The sequence below is a fragment of the Eupeodes corollae genome, chromosome 2 (assembly GCF_945859685.1).
Source record: "Eupeodes corollae chromosome 2, idEupCoro1.1, whole genome shotgun sequence".
NCBI lineage: Eukaryota > Metazoa > Arthropoda > Insecta > Diptera > Syrphidae > Eupeodes > Eupeodes corollae.
Window position 1 is genome coordinate 7,605,751 of NC_079148.1, and position 16,525 is coordinate 7,622,275.

General features: G+C 34.8%; 1 protein-coding gene across 1 annotated transcript; it reads left to right on the forward strand.

The window, feature by feature from the left end:
- Nucleotides 1–428: 428 nt before the first annotated feature.
- On the forward strand, nucleotides 429–9,002 carry LOC129947165 (zinc finger protein ubi-d4 A). The gene is made up of 2 exons (XM_056057613.1): nucleotides 429–1,345; nucleotides 8,152–9,002. The coding sequence occupies exons 1-2, from the start codon at nucleotides 1,041–1,043 to the stop codon at nucleotides 8,771–8,773; spliced, it is 927 nt and encodes a 308-aa protein (XP_055913588.1). The 5' UTR covers nucleotides 429–1,040; the 3' UTR covers nucleotides 8,774–9,002.
- Nucleotides 9,003–16,525: the final 7,523 nt, after the last annotated feature.

A 16,525-nucleotide genomic window follows, 5' to 3' on the forward strand; every position in this document is an offset into this window, starting at 1 on the left:
AATTTTCTTGGTTAACTTTACAGTCAAGTTGTCTACATTGGAAGGCAATTTTTCGGCAGCTGGCCAATCAGATAAACCTGCTTTACTTTCAAGTCACTTATGTCGTCTGAAAATGTCCAATGTCAAGTCAGGTGTTTTTGTGTCAAAATGACAGCGGTTAATTTCTTTTACTCAAATTTTTATTTTTCAACATTGATATTTTTTAGATAGTTTTTTAAATATGTCATTAAAGGCATTTAAAAATAATAAATTATAATGTCTCTCAAAATTTAATAAAAATTCAAAAATAACTGCCTCACTGTCAATCTCCACCAACTCTCCACTCTTCAAGTAGAAAATGAAAAGGGAAATTCTCGATACGTCATAAATATTAGAAACCAAAATATCCCTAGAACAAACATAAGCCGCCATATTTAATTGCACTTGTCAAATGAAAATCTGTCAATTTTCTTCATCATCAAAACGAAAAGAAAAATATTTTTTAATCCACCTTTCGGTTTATTTTCTTTTGTACTAAAATGAATATTGTCTCATAAGAAAATGTCTTACAAATAAAAACAAACAAATAAATTCAACTCCAAATCACTCTCAAATAAATTAATCCCATTTAAATTAAGTTTGCTATTCACCATCGTCGTCTTGGTCATCGTCGTTGCCGTGATAATAAATTATTAAAAATTGGTGAAAAGTAAATCCATCCGAATTGGGTTGGTAATTGCCGGAGAAGAGTTTATGGCGGTGGTGTTTTGCGGTGGTGCTATTGCTATTTGCTATCATCATCCACAGCATAAACAGCAACTCTATAGACACCAGCAAACGTCGAAGTCGAAGCAGTCTCTGCTCTAATCACCTTTTTCGATCTTTCCCAATTGAATAGGTCTGCATTCTCAAATAAATATAAAGAGAACAGAAACACAAAAATTCCAATGAGATGAAGTGAAAAAAAAAGAATTTTTATATAAACAATTGCAAAATAGTAATTTTAAGATAAGGGAACTGTAATATTAAAAAAATAAGTTTGCAAAAACAAATAGAATAGAATGTCGTCCGCATTGGATATACAAATATCTAATCCACCTAATTTGGAGAAGATTGAGAACTTCCTCAAGGACTCCACATACAGGGAAACGATAGAAGTTAGTGCTAACTTCAATACTAGATTATGCATCGAACGGAGACTGCGGCTGCCATTTCTTGATCCGCAAACGGGCGTCGCACAAAATCATTCCAATTTGTTTATGGACAAAAGGCAACGAATGCCCGGCTTCCGGCAGGGACAGATATACACGTATCCAGCGGCGAGGTGGCGCAAGAGCCGTCGACAGTACTTGAGTAAAATGTACAGGTAAATTTTGCTAAGTTTTTTTTCTAGATTTGCGATAAGTTCGATAGTGTATTTAATTCAGAGATAACTAAAGTTGTTGACTTGTTCATATTTTGCCATGACCCAATAAAAATGTGTACAAAGTATAAACGCTAATTTAGAAGATTGCTTGTAAGTTTTAATATTATAGGAAGATAGACATGGAGTTGTGAAGCCATATTACTTATTGGATACATTATATTCTGCACTTTTCAATGGTTGTGAATCAAACAAGTTTGAAGTTAATTGTGGTATACTGCAGGGTAGTCATTTAGGTCCTCTTCTTTTAATTTCATTAAAAATACGAATTATTGTCTATGGTAAAATAATCCAATTGCATCATTTATGCAAACGACGATGTTTGTAATCTTCAAAATTATTTCTCAAATACTCGTGATTGTTAAGAATTTAAAAGTTTTCAAATTGGATTGTTTATAAGTGTAATCGTGAATTTTTTTTATTCTTAAAAAAAAAACTATTTAAAATATTCGAATGAAATTTTAATACAATAATATTATCTGTCTTTGATGACAGCCTAACTAATAGTGATCATACATTGAAACTCCATTTGTGTATTTCATCGACTCTTTAAATACAATATAATGCTTACTGTACAAACTGTGCATTCGATAGATGTTTATGTCTGTCTGGAAAGAAAAGTAATTTGATATTACTTTTAAGAAGTAGCACATAAGCTTATGGTTTAGTTTAATGACTAATGCACATTTTTTTTTGGCATATCGCCATACTGTTCCATACAGGCCAGCTGTTTTGGTACTAAGTGAAACACAAGTAGGTGAGGATTCCGATGCTGCTGAATTTTGTATTCATGGGTATAGCTTGGTACCTTTATTCTTTTCCCATCATGGCCTCGCCATATACATTAGGAATGATGTTGCCTACCAGGTCTTAAATAAGCAAATCATTTACTACTGCTAAGGAAAGAGCTCCTAAGAGAACCGTTTCGCAATAAAAGAAAGCCAACTGGGACGGTCTCAATAATTACTTAAGGATCTTTAACTGGTCACTATGTTTCCTCGATAGTGTCGTTGACGCCAGCGCTAATGTGATAACATTTTAATTCTCCTGGGAATGAGAACTTTTATACCGAACAGGGTTAAAAATATCAGACCCAAGGAAAACGCATGGTTTGATGCGAGCTGTAAAGAGGTTATTAGGGCCAAAGAGGTAAGTTTCCGTTGCTATAAAGCCAACCGTACTGAGGAAAGCCGGAAAAAGTTCAAACAAGCCAGGAAGTCCTGCAACGCCCATATTCGACGGACTAAATCTTTACATGACCAAAAATTACGGCAAAAAATACTGCAATGTTCCAAAGGCAGTACAAATTTTTGGTCATTTGTAAAAAAATATGAGGAATTCTTAATCTTTATCGATTCTTGTCAATGACACTCCCTTTGTTAGCCCTTTGGAGAAAGCGCTGCCAGTGAGTGTTATGACTCCGCCTGTACTTCAGCTAGTTAGTGATTCTATGGGACCAATCTTTTTTCGCACTCGTACTGTGGCAAGAGTCCTTAGAGATGTAAACACATATAAATCCGCTGATCCGGATGGTATCCCAGCTATTGTTCTGAAGAGGTGTTCTTCAACGCTGGCAAAATCACTGCATAAGCTTTTTCATCTGTCCTACTCTTCAGGTCTCGTTCCAAGAGGATGGAAAACTGCATTTGTTCATTTTTCTATTAAAAACCACTTCTTGTCTTATTTATGATGCCTTACAAATTTCATCGGATTTTCTTAAATTTCAAGATGACTTAAAAGTGTTATCTGATTGGTGTCAAAACAATTGAAAAAAATATTATGTTTTTACTGCCCATCCCCAAAAAAAACCGAATCTTCCTCACCCTCTAATTACCGACCGAATGCACTTTCGTCCCTTCTTTCCAAGGTCATGGACACGCTGATTTATTATCAACTCAAGAAATATCTTGAACATCGAAAGCTTCTTAATGATCGTCAGTACGGCTTTGGAAATAATAGGTCCACTGGTGATCTCATGGTTCATCTCACCGAACAGTCTAACAAGAGAGATTATTTCACTTGACATTTCAAAGGCATTTGATAGAGTTTGGCATCAAGTTCACTTATCGGAAATTCGTGCATTTGGTATTCATGAATCCCTTCTTCGTTAGGTTAGAAATTACCTTTCCAATAAATAAATGCTGGTGTGCCCCAGGGCTCTGTTCTATCTCCAAAACTCTTTCTCATTTTAATTAATGATCTCCGGTCTGCAACATCTAATCCAATACATTGTTTAGCTGCAGATAGTACTCTTAGCTTTTCATATTCGTTTTCAGACTCACATCCCTTTTCTTCGGATGTGGAACTGCAACGACAAAATATGATAAGCTTATTAAATTCCGACCTAAACAGCATTGTTCAATGGGGATTAAAAAAAAACGCAGTTTTGTATCGTTAAAGCGAGATATACCCCCATTGCCATTATCCATGCACTTGCATCAATGAATCTAAACACCTCGATATTCTCGATATGTGTGTCACCAACCACCTCTTGTGGAATGTCGCAAGGTGTTTGGGTTTCCTAGGTGATGCAAGAAATATTTCACCCCTTCTCATCTGGCTGTTATCTACAAGACTTACATACGTCCAAAGCTTGGGTATAACTTTCATATCTTGGCTGGTGCTCCTGCAACTTACTTAAGCCTCTTGGAAAGTATTGAACGTAGAGCATTTAGATTGATTGGTGATAAGATCATCAAAAGATAATTTACGTCGCTTAAACGTCGTCGAAATGTTTCTTGTCTTACCCTTTTTTACCGTTATTTTAAAGGCTTATGCTCTAGTGAAATAGCCAGTTGCATTCCTCCCCCTAAACAGTTCAACCGTAATACTCGCGCTTCTATGAATGCTCATCAGTATACCCTATACAGAGATTTGTTCTTTAGCCGTACTACCCGAATGTGGAATGATGCCTTTCCACACTGTCTGTCTTTCCTAGTCATTGCAATATTCAGGAATTCAAAACCAATTTGCTCCGACACCTTCCTTCAACTCCTCGCTTTAAAATGTACACACAATTTTAGAAAAAATACAATATTTGTACTCACAGTTGTTGTGTTCATAAAAATAGCAGCGCTCTTGATTTTATAATTAAAAAGGTTAAAAATTCAATTTTTTTTATTTTTCGGTAAGTAAATATTTCACTATTTAAAGTTTTGAGTATTTGTAACTAGAATATAAAATATTAATAAATATTAGCTCAAAAATAAACAATGGGACGGTCAAGACACTGCATCGAAGAATTCAAAAACTGCATTTGGAGGGAAAAACCTACCAAAATATTCAAGACATCCTAGGCTGCTCAGCAAAAATGGTCAGTAACGCCTTAAAATGGCAAAATAAACCAAAAACTCTAGGTCCCAAAAGGATGACTACTGAAAGAACTGACAGAAAAATTGTTCAGTTAGCAAAACAGAACCCTTCCATAAGCTCTAGGAAAATAAGAAATGGACTTCAACTGTCCATTGTCCATGTTAGAGCTGTCACAATACGAAGACGTCTTTTATCAGCGAAGTTACCAACCCAAAGTCCACGCAAGGTACCATTCTTGACGAAAAGGCATGTGGCAAAGAGAATGGAGTTTGTTAAAGCACAAAAAGATTAGTCAAAACAGAAATGGAGGAATGTTCTGTTTTGCGATGAAAGCAAAATCGTCCGTTTTCGGTCTAAGGGTCGTCGGGAATATGTGACAAGACCCTAAAATGCAGCAAACGATCCTCGATACACTATAAAAACAGTGTAGCATGGTGAAGGAAAAATTATGATATGGGCTTGCTTTTCATTATTTATCCCATCGGGGTATAAGGGATGTAACCGACCGAGTATGTGAAAATTCTCGAGGAGGTTATGTTACCCTTTGCTGAAGAGGAAATGCCGTTGGTTTGGGTGAACCAACAAAACTATGACCCAAAGCATACGTCAAAAACGGAAAAATCATGGTTTGCGCAGAAGAAGTTATCCGTTATGGAGTGGCCTGTTTAATCCCCCGACCTTAACCCCATCCCAAATTTGTGGGGGGATGTTAAGAACGCAGTTCATGAAGCAAAACCCAAAAATTTGAAAGAATTGTAGGAAGCAGTGCGTGATTCGTGGAACGCAATACCAGTCGAGAGGTGTCAGGTTTTAGTTGACTCGATGCCACGTAGATGCTAAGCATTATAAAAAACAATGGTTATGCAACAAAGTACTAATTGTAAGCTAACATTATTTGTATAATTTCACGTAACTTATTACAGTTTTTCTGACTTCTTATGTAATAGATCCAGTACTTTTGTTAATAATGCAAAGAGATCATGCTTGCCAGCGATGGAAGCGCTACCGCATAGATGAGTACCTTCAAGCTTACAAAAATAAACGAAAAGAAGTTGTTCGTGAGATAAAAATAGCTAAAACAAAGTTCTATTCTAATAAGCTTAAAACTAATGTAGATGGGCGAAAGATGTGGAATAATCTTCGGGAATTAGGAGTAGGCAAGCAGAAATTGAAGTGCAAAAGTGATATAGATGTAAATGCACTAAACTTAAATTTCTTATCGATTCCAGATACTAATATCACCTATGGTAATAGAGTCCCGTTTAATAGACACCCCTGAAACACAGTTTTTCTTTGAAAGAATAGAAAGTACGAATGTGGTGAAAAGCTTTTTATCCATTAACTTTAATGCAGTTTGTATGGATGAAATACACCCGGTTTTTATGAAAGCTATACTTCATTTTTTCTTCCGTATTTAACTCACATTATCAATACAATCTTCTTGACCTGTGATTTTCCTTGTCAGTGAAAAAATGCAAAAATTATTCCAATACCTAAAAACTCATCGGGTGAGAAATTTAGGCCGATTTCAATTCTTCCCTATTTGTCCAAAATCTGCGAACGGATTATGCATAAGCAAGTTAATGATTATCTCGTACGTAATGATCTTCTCGTCTCAGTTCAGTCTGGTTTTCGTGCCAAACATAGCTGTAACACAGCAATTTTGAAAGTAGTTGAAGACATAAGAGCCCAACTAGATGAAGTCCAGGTTACTTTTCTTGTCTAAGATAAGATGAGCCACCGTTTCAATATGTCTTCTTCTGCTGTAAAATTGTTTTTATCGTATCTTAGTGATAGAAAACAAGCTGTCTTCTTAGAGACTGCCTTATCAAATTTGTGTCCTGTGCTACGGGGTGTTCCACAAGGATCGATTTTGGGCCCTCTGTTATTTTCTATGTACATAAATGACATACAACATACAATCTTGAATTCATCGAAACATTTTTATGCTGATGATATTCAAATCTATAAAAGCTGCCCTCTTGGGCTCATAGAAAACTGTTTCAATGATTTGAACGATGATCTCCAAAGAATTATGAGGTGGTCGGTAAACAATGGTCTCTCGCTCAATCCGAAGAAATGAAAATGCCTTGCTATATCGAAAAAGAAGCTAGATCTGTCTTATTTTCCCTCAATCATGCTTGGTTCTTCAAAAATTGAATTCGTGGATAAGTCAAAAAACTTAGGGTTGGTATTCAACCGAACTTTGACATGGAATGACCATATTAATGAAGTTGTGGGGAAAACATATGGGGTTCTTCGAACTTTATGGACAGCTCAAAAGTTTACACCACCAAAGCCAAGATTAGTTCTCGTTAAGACTTTGGTTATACCAGTTCTCGTGTATGGTTGTGAAATATTTTATAACTGTGATACTGAAAGCAAAAGAAAACTTCAAGTAGTATTCAATAGTGCTCTGCGCTATATTTACAATCAGAGGAGATTAGAAAAAAATTTATTAGGCATCTCATTTTTTAATTATATGATGTTTCGTACCATGTGTTTGTTATTATCAATTCTAAAAACTATGCAGCCGTCATATATTTTTGATAAAATCCGGCTTTCGACATCCAACAGATCTGCTTGTTTAATTTTACCACATTTCACCTGCCTTACATCCGAGAAACAATTCTTTATCTCAGCTATACGCCTTTGGAATAGATTTCCGCGAAACTTGAGAGAACTAAGTGACAAGCAACAAATATAATAATAAATAAATCTAAATCTAAATCTTTGTCACTGCTATTTTTATGAACAGCCATATATTTAAAAACCGGTTTTTACTGTGACAAAGCTAAAGGTAAAAAATCGATAGTACTTATTTTCTGTTATTATCAAGTTTGTTATTTAAAGTTTAATGAAATATATTATAACGTTGATATTGAAGGCCTTTTTGTTTTATTTTGAGAACACTGCTATTTTTATGAACACAACTGTAAATTCATAATATAAAACTTCTAACTAAGTATTAAAGAAAGAACAAGAAAATCATATTAAAAAACTCAGAAACAAAAATAGGATTGATCTGTGTGTTTCTTTAACCCAAAATAATTTCTCTATTAAACAAAAATGTTCCTCCAAAGAATCTGCAATGAATTCGGTCATTGTGTCTTTGGTTATTCATTCTCTTCAATTGTTTAGAATTCAACGATGGTAAGAATCGAATCCAAGAGTTGAAACATCTTTTCTTCAAGATGTGCTTTTATTTTTCTCTAAAAAAGAGACAATCTATTCAGTGCAACATGTTTTTGCTTATAGAATTAAAAGTCCTTAACTTCTTTCTTTCAATATTCTTAACTAATGTCCTAGACCGAATAATTTATTAACATAAAAAGAGATTGTTTTATTTATTTAATAATCCATAACTTAAATTTGCTTACAAATCGATCTTTAACATTTTTTTTTTGAAATAATAAAATCATATTTTCTCATTATAGATTTCCCGATCGACCCTTTCAAGCACTGCGTAAGGAAGAGTCAGTTAGCTTAGTGATTCCTGCAGCAGGAGTTGCAGCAGCTGCCGCAGCGGCAGCAGTTAGTATTCCTCTACCTCCAACGATTCCAACCGAACCGGAATTCAATGGAGCATTGCTGGAAGAATCATCATCACTTGGTGGAGCTGGTGATACATCCGATAGCAAAGACAGCCAGCAACATCTCAAAGAAGAACTACCTAAAGAATGGTTCTACGATGATATGGATATCAATGAAATCGATTCACTGGAAGAGCCAAAGTCTCCAGCTGACGACGAATACGACTATGACCCACGTTACGGTAATAAAAAACGAAGAAAGCGACGACCGGGTAAAAAATCCCTGGGAACCCCAACAGAAACAAGTCGAAAGAGTCGATCGAGTGGAACTGGAGCGGGTGCAAGTGGCAGTCGTGGTGGCCGAGGTCGACGCAAGACGCCCAAAGACGCTACAAGCCGTCTTTTAGATCCTCCCAGCCCCGGAATAGGTACAGAGCCGCCATCGTTTGAAACAGCTGCGGCAGCGGTAGGAGATATTGCCGCCGACGATCACGGCGATCTGCGCAACTACCGAAAGTACCTGTGAAATCTTCCCGGCGAGCACTTCGAACAAATCGAATTCGTCATTGTGCTTTTTATTTAATAATAATTTCTTCTTTTAATTATTTTTCTTTTTTAATTTTGTTTCTTATAGATTTTTTCTTTTTAATTATATCTAAATAATCAAATTATTTTATTGCGGTTCCTCAGTAAAAACATTAGTCCTTCCGAATCATGTCCGCACTAAGAAAATAAACAAAACAAAACAAAAAAAAAATAGATAAATGGTACCCCTCCCTGCCTCCCATAAATAATACCACGCCAGAAGCACCAAAAGCAATAAAAGTAAAAGAATAATAAATTTACTTTTGTAGTCTCAATGCTCTGATCATAAATAGACTTTCTATATAAACAAACTTAAACAAAAACAAAATACAATAGAATAAAATAAATTAGCAATTATTATTTAACAATAGTGGGATTCTTCAATACATGAAAAGAAATAAAATGCAAAACCAATTTACACATTTTTAACAATAGCTTGTGTTTTAACGCATGACCAATTAAGTTATTTTTTTTTTAAAGAGAATTGCACTATTATACAAGAAAACAAAAATATAAATATATATATATATTAAATTTATTATATTATTAATTATATATCATTATTTTACAAATATTATATTTTATTTAAAACAAAAACAAAAAAAAACATTAATGTTAATTAACCTCAACACTCATCTGGAAATTGTTTTGATCAAAAAGTGAGTATTTTGTCTCGTGTGTTATATAAATTATATAAAACAAAATGTAAGCAAAATTAATGTAATTATGTCTTTTTTGATTTTCTCAAAAACTAAAAAAAAGAAAAAGAATAACTGAATACAAAATTGAAACATTTTTGATTATAAAAAAAGGGGACAAAACAAGCATTCAAATATGTGGGATATAAATTTATTAAAAAAAAAATAAAGAATTAAAAAATGCAAAGAAGATAGTTTCAATTATAATAATTTTACTAAAATAAGCTCTTAAAAGGTTTGATCAAAAAGGTACATGAATTAATATGTTTAGACCTATTCTGCCACATCTGTTATCCTTCTTTGAATTTTTTGTTATAAGCAAATAAAAGATTTGTATCAGAAAAGAAAGGCTCGGGCTATGAAATCTGTCTAGAGCTTGCTCAAAAGGAGAAAAAGACACCTGGTTCTCCACCAGTAAATGTTTTGAGCAATTTTTGTTTGAGTTTTAACTTGTTTAACTTGTAGTCCAACCAAACCTACCTGTTTTCAAATAAAAACGTCTTTAATGGAAGCTACAAAATTTTAACAACAAATATTATGCCAATCTTTTCCTTAAGGAAACGGAGGAGGTCCAAGAATGTTCAGTTCTTCTGCAAAACTCTGACAATAATTTGTTGGTTTCTTTTTGATGAACCGAATACTCCTATGCCCCAGCCCAGCCTAGCAAATTGATTTGCATATACATAATGTATCTTTGAAAATTCTGAATTCGCTGGGTTATCACTGAATATTTTGATTCGAAAGAATTTAAGGTTTTGAGCCGTTAAATTGGCAAACATTCGCTTATGGGCAGACAAGTTGCCTTAAAATTAAGGCAAACTTATTAGAAAGTTGACTGGATAGTTAGTAGAGAAAAATCTCCCAACCTATCAATTCAAGTCTTATGTCACAATGACAATTGATCATGTTTTTTAATTCAACCGAATGCAATTTGTGACACTTGAAAAACTAACTTGCTGCCTTAGTCAAATTGTACGTTCAAAGAATGTAGGTCACTGCAAATGAAGTCCCTTATTTTGTATGAACCTGCCCAATGATAATTTATCGAAAACCAAGTTCGATAATGTCTTGACATTCGAAGCGCATTTAATTTAAGCGAATCTATACTCATATCATAATACAAAGTTATCGAATTCGCATATTTTTAAGCTCGCTTCGCTACTCATAATGGGACCTTTATTTGGTATTTAGATGTTCGACCTTTTATAAAATTCGGTTATAAAACTTCGAAAACGAAATCTGTTAGCAAACGGAACTAGAATCTATTGTCAAATTATGAAAAATAAATGGATGACCATAATAAATGTATCCTGTAACATTCACATTATGGTATCCTATCCATGCCATGGAATACCATCTTTTAACACATATTTATGTTTCAGGGAATACGATTGCAATATAGGATTGTGCTTAACATGGTACATTTATAGTAAAAGCTATGTATCTATTCTCTGAAACATTCATAGATGTAAACTTCCGTATACCGTGGTGTAGACACTAGTAAGGTGTTACAGGTTCCTCATCAGTTAATTATAGCTACAAAACTTTTTAATGACAAAGATAGCAAAAAATTACTTAGGAGCTCCTGTAAGGAAGAAAGTCCAGTAATAGCGAAAAAGAAAAAAGCATTCAGCCTTATTTTGACATTCTCTTTCGTTCGAAAGGTATTCGAATTCGTATGATACGTATTTTCACTTTCTAACGATTCGAAAGTTCATTTTAATTCGAAACTTAAGCAAAGTTTGACTTTCTAATCATTCGAAACAAATGTCATTTCATTAGCGTTCAATTTTTTCTGGCGAATAGATCCTCAAAACATGTAAGCTTTGATATTTGTGTTGAAAAATAGATAAAATAAAAATCTTTTATGAATTATGTGTTTTTTTTTCTAAATTAAGTTCGCAATCGCATTCCAATTGGACCAACCGGGAGCAGAAGGAGATTCTCATCAAATTGATGGAAGAAAATCCTGAGATAGCCAAGGGATTTTCAACAAACCGGGTTGACATCGATCGCTTTTGGAGAGATGCTGCGGAGAAGCTGAATAGCTACGGACCTCCTTCTAAAGACGGAGCGACTTGGAAAAAGGTCTATAAATTAAATTTTAACAAAAAAGGTGTATAGTAACAAATGTTTGGTTTCAAGGTTTGGGCTGATTTTAAATCCAAAACAAAAAAGAAACTGGTGTAAAATAAAGCAAAAACGAAACATTCGGGATTCAATGACAACAATCTTGTAGCCCTAACCGAGTTCGAGGAAGCTATTGTCAGGATCACTTCACTTAAGCAGTCCGTTGAAGGCATAAGTGCCAGGGTATTTGGCATAATCCAAGTAGAGGAATCTGAAACGGTGGCGGCTTCTACATCATAAGACGTGTCTATGGCTTCTTGCCTTGAAGAAAATTTGGAACCAGGCGCAATAATTGAAGACCAAGAGAAGCTGTCTGTACCTTCTAGCAATAGAGCAAACAAAGACACTCCAGTTAAAATTCTTCATAAGCAAAATGAAGTACAGGAAGTTTTTTTGCAGAATTGTCCTCCAAACTGGATGATATTAAGGACGAACTTCACCGAATGAATAGATATATACAAAAGGCTGATGACACACAAAAAAAATGTATGAAGAGAACCGTCGGCACAATCTCGCCGTGGAAAAATTAATGCGCGAGAAGTTAGAATTAAAGAAAAAAGTCCTGGAAGTGCAACTTGACCAGGTCATGGCTAAACTAGGCTCTACATAAGTTTGGCACCCGTCCCACAAAAAATTCATTGGTGTACACTCCGGGCCGGATGTCCCTTATAAAATGAGCAATTCCCTTTCGAATTTTATAATGGAAATGGAAACTTTACGGTTTAGATTTTGTTGTTATCTTTTTCCATTTTTGATTCTGAAGTCTTGAAATGTTTTCTTTTAAACTCCATTTAAGTCTTTTCGTTCTTTCTATTACGTCAATTAATCGGTTAATGTAGTGGATTTCAAGTGATTTTGTAGTTAAGCTCGGGGCCCTGATTATGAGGTTTGCAGTGGATTCGACTTTTCAAATTCGACTCGAGTCGTATTTCCTTATTAACGAATTTGGGGCGAAGCGAAAATAGTTCTTCCCAGATTCCAGTGATTTGACACTTTTGGTGTGACTTCTTCTTCCTATATTCCAGTGATTTGACAGCTTTCCAAAAATTTTGTTTTGTTTTGATTGAATTTGTGAAATTTTATATTTTATTCCGTCTTTCAATTCGCAAAAAAAGTTGTCGGATTTCAACTCGCCAACAAACATAATGACATTTCGCCTTCGAGTTCGATAATTGGTCGAATTCAAAACGAAGAAGGCGAAATTTAAACCATTTATTGAAAAATGGCAAACTCGCTAGCAAAACGATTCACCGCGAACCTCATAATCAGACCCCAGGGTTTGTAATAAATATGTGAGGACCGGTAGAATGGCGGAGCCAAAAAGATATATTTGTGTTTTTATATGTACTTTAGTCTAGTCCTAAGATCTGTTGGAGAACTCTCCAGAATTGTTTCCAGCTGTTTGTGATGCGTCTCTTAATTTCTTCCCTGGTCCTTAAACGATTTTATTTATCCTAAGTATATGTATATTCTTCCACGTATTCAACTGTTCAATATCTTCTCTGATGTGGTTTGTCATAAGCATAACTTTTGTTCTGTTAATTTGCAGTTCTTATTTTTTGCATATGCTAGTGATTTCTGTTGTCATCTCTTGCATGTGTACAGCTCCTGTAGAAATTGGGGACTATATCTTATTTAAATCTAAGGTTATTTAGGAATTGTTTATATAATTGCACTAAGAAAAGGTTTTATTATGTTTTCGACAATTTGCGTTATGCCGTTGTCAATAAGGCCTCGTTGGAAAAATTGAACGGAAACAAAAACTTAAATTAAAAAAGACATTGGGCAGGTTCAGTCAACATAAGGGGCTTCATTTGCAGTCAACTTTACTCAACAACAAATTCAGAACTTTACTTTGAGGACCTCTTTTTAAAGTTCATAGTACAAAAACTACCAACAACATTATTGTCTACAAAACACTCCTAAAGCAAGCTACAAGTCCATTAATATTTGTATTTTGTATTGTAAAGAAATATTACTTATTTCTTTTCCAGTTTGACAAGTAATCCTTTTTCACAAAACATTAAATGGAATTTTGAAGAAAATATATAAATCATAGTGTAATAAAGTTCAGCTTTCAGTTGAATAAAAACACATGATCAACTGTCATTTTGATAGAAGTAGACTTGACTTAACAGTAAGGGAAATTTTTCTTGGCTAACTTTCCAGTCAACTTTCCATTAAAGTTGTATTAATTGGAAGGTCATTCTTTTCAGCTGGCCAATGAGATACTAGAAACTTGCCTAACCTATGCCCCCTTATGTATGTCGTATGAACCTGCAAATTAAGACTCAAGAGGCCGTGGTTGGAACTTATTGTGGTGAATGGCCACGTACGTTTCTGTGGCAGGTTGCTCCCAATTTAAACCTACTGCGCAAGTAGAAGAACCTTCCACAGAAATATTCGAGTGTCATAGGAAGATGAATTGCTGCGTCTGAAAAAAGTTTCGGTCAAGTCAAAACCGAAACGGCAACAAATGATTACTACTCTTGATGAGCCATCTAAGCAATTATAAAAGGCAGTAACTACAAAACTACTTATTTCGTTGGGATATTTAAAATTGTTCTTTCATTTAAGTATTCTTGCTTTATTTGAAATCCATTTTAAATTCTATAACAGATTAAAACAATGCATAATGCTTAATGAATTAAAAGCTTTTTAACTTTCACAATGGGAGCTATGGTCCAAAAATGTCGAAAATATCTCTTAAATTGTATTTAAATCGGTGACTTGGTCTCTTGGGGTCTTAGCTCTCGTTTCATTGTGTACAATTTGAGCTTAAAAGAAGAAGTCCAAAACGAAGGGTGTCAAACTATCAAAGGAAAAAATTCCGAGGGAATTTTACTACCAAGAGCTCCAAATACAATTAATAATTGGGAAATAGAAATAAAAACAACTAGAAAAACAAAAATCTAGAATTTCAAAATCTAGGGGTCAAAATAAAATCCATATACCAAGTCTAGAATTTTTGTGTTTTCCGAATTACAATGGAAGTAATTAAGTTAAAGGCATTTTTTATCGAGAAAGTTGTTGATATTGAAGATTTTTTATCGAGTATGCAGTACATACCCTTGACGGACAATTATATATAAGTTGCTGGAATTGGACAAGAAATGGAAAAGGAAATTTATGTAAATCTTGAGAACTCACCAAAGGTACTTTTACTCATGATAGTTACTAACATTGGTAATTGTTCATACATAAGGACAGATCGACTGAATGGCTTGAGAGGGATAGGAACATAGAAAGCTTTCTCGTAAAGTCTTATGGCCCAACTATAATAGACTTAACTGAAAGTAAGCTAGTGTCAGAACCGAACTTAAATTTATCAGAAGTTATCGTCAAAACAAAAAGTAACCATAAAGGCCTAACAATAATAGACTTAACCGAGCTTAAGCCAGCTTAAGGGAACAAACCAATACGCAGCCTCAAGGCCTAACTATAATAGACTTAACCGAGCTTAAGGGAACGAAACAATACGCAGCCTTATATGTCACTAACCATAATAGACGTTCTGCTCAGTTTCGTTAAATTTAACTAACTATCGCGCAATTACGCAAGAGCCATTTAAATGGCTCGAGCTTAAGCAAATGTCAAATTTGAAACGCTTTTCAACCCAACATTTGCTTAAGTTACTTAAATCCTTTATGGTTACTTTTTGTTTTGACGATAACTTTTGTTCGATTTTGACATAAGCTTTCTTTCGGTTTAGTCTATTATAGTTGGGCTTTAATGGATTCAAGTAACTTAAGCAAATTTAAAACAGACTCTCAAGAAGTCACAATACAATAATCTTTTACAATCCAAATTCCTTACTTCAATTACAGTTCGACCAACTGTCACTGACATGCAATGACTCTCAAGGAATGTTTCACCAATAAAAAAACCCATGCCAAGTTATTTCAACCCGATGACATGACCCGGCCCTCGCTTGAGCCTAGTAGGAGAGCGATCAATGACCTCGCTGTTAGTTTGCAAATTCCTCACAAACTATTTCATCTGTTTGCCAAAATTTTAAAAACAAAAAAACACCTCACTTTACATTATATTCGTATGCACGTAACGTATCAGAGTCTAACGCATAATCTTTGAGAAACATTTTTGTTTTACAGTTACAGCTCTTGAAGTCAACACTCATGAAAACAAAATCCTCTTCAGCCAATGACAAACCCCGAAGAGTACAAAATTAAACAAATTACACGATAAATTCCTTAGCACGGACCTAAAAATAGAGATTCTTTCGCCACCAAAATAGATCATATATGTAAAGGTATGTATATTTGCTCTTCTTGTCGTATTAAAATTAAAGAATCAAAAACAAGAATAACAAATTTAAAGAACAACCTAAACATTACCAAAACCCCAAAAAGACAAAGCTCTCAAGTGGGTACCTAGTCATAGTCACCACTCACCAGAACCGTATAGCCAGTCCACCATAACCAAAAACCGAAATGACGATGAGTGCTCTGAATTCCATTCGCTAAACTTTTCTATTTTAATATTGCACTGCATACCAAAGGGGCGACACCCAGCGGCTTGCATATGTAAACACACCGGCGCGACATACAGTGTTTTGGGCCCAATCTCACTATAACTTATACTGTCCCTCCACCTGCGCCTCCGTCGTCAAGGTGCGAATGCACTTCATCGTCATCTTTCTTCATCATCATGATCATCATCAACATGATCATCGGGTTCTCATTGAGGACAGCCATTCACTTTATGATTCTAAACGCGCGGACATCCACCTCGCTCATTCCATCATCATTTTTGGTCGCCTTTGCCTCACATAGCGATACGTGCGTCCATCTCCTTACGTGCCTCCCTTTGGCGGGTTCTGTTCTGCTCTGGCATACCCCAATAAA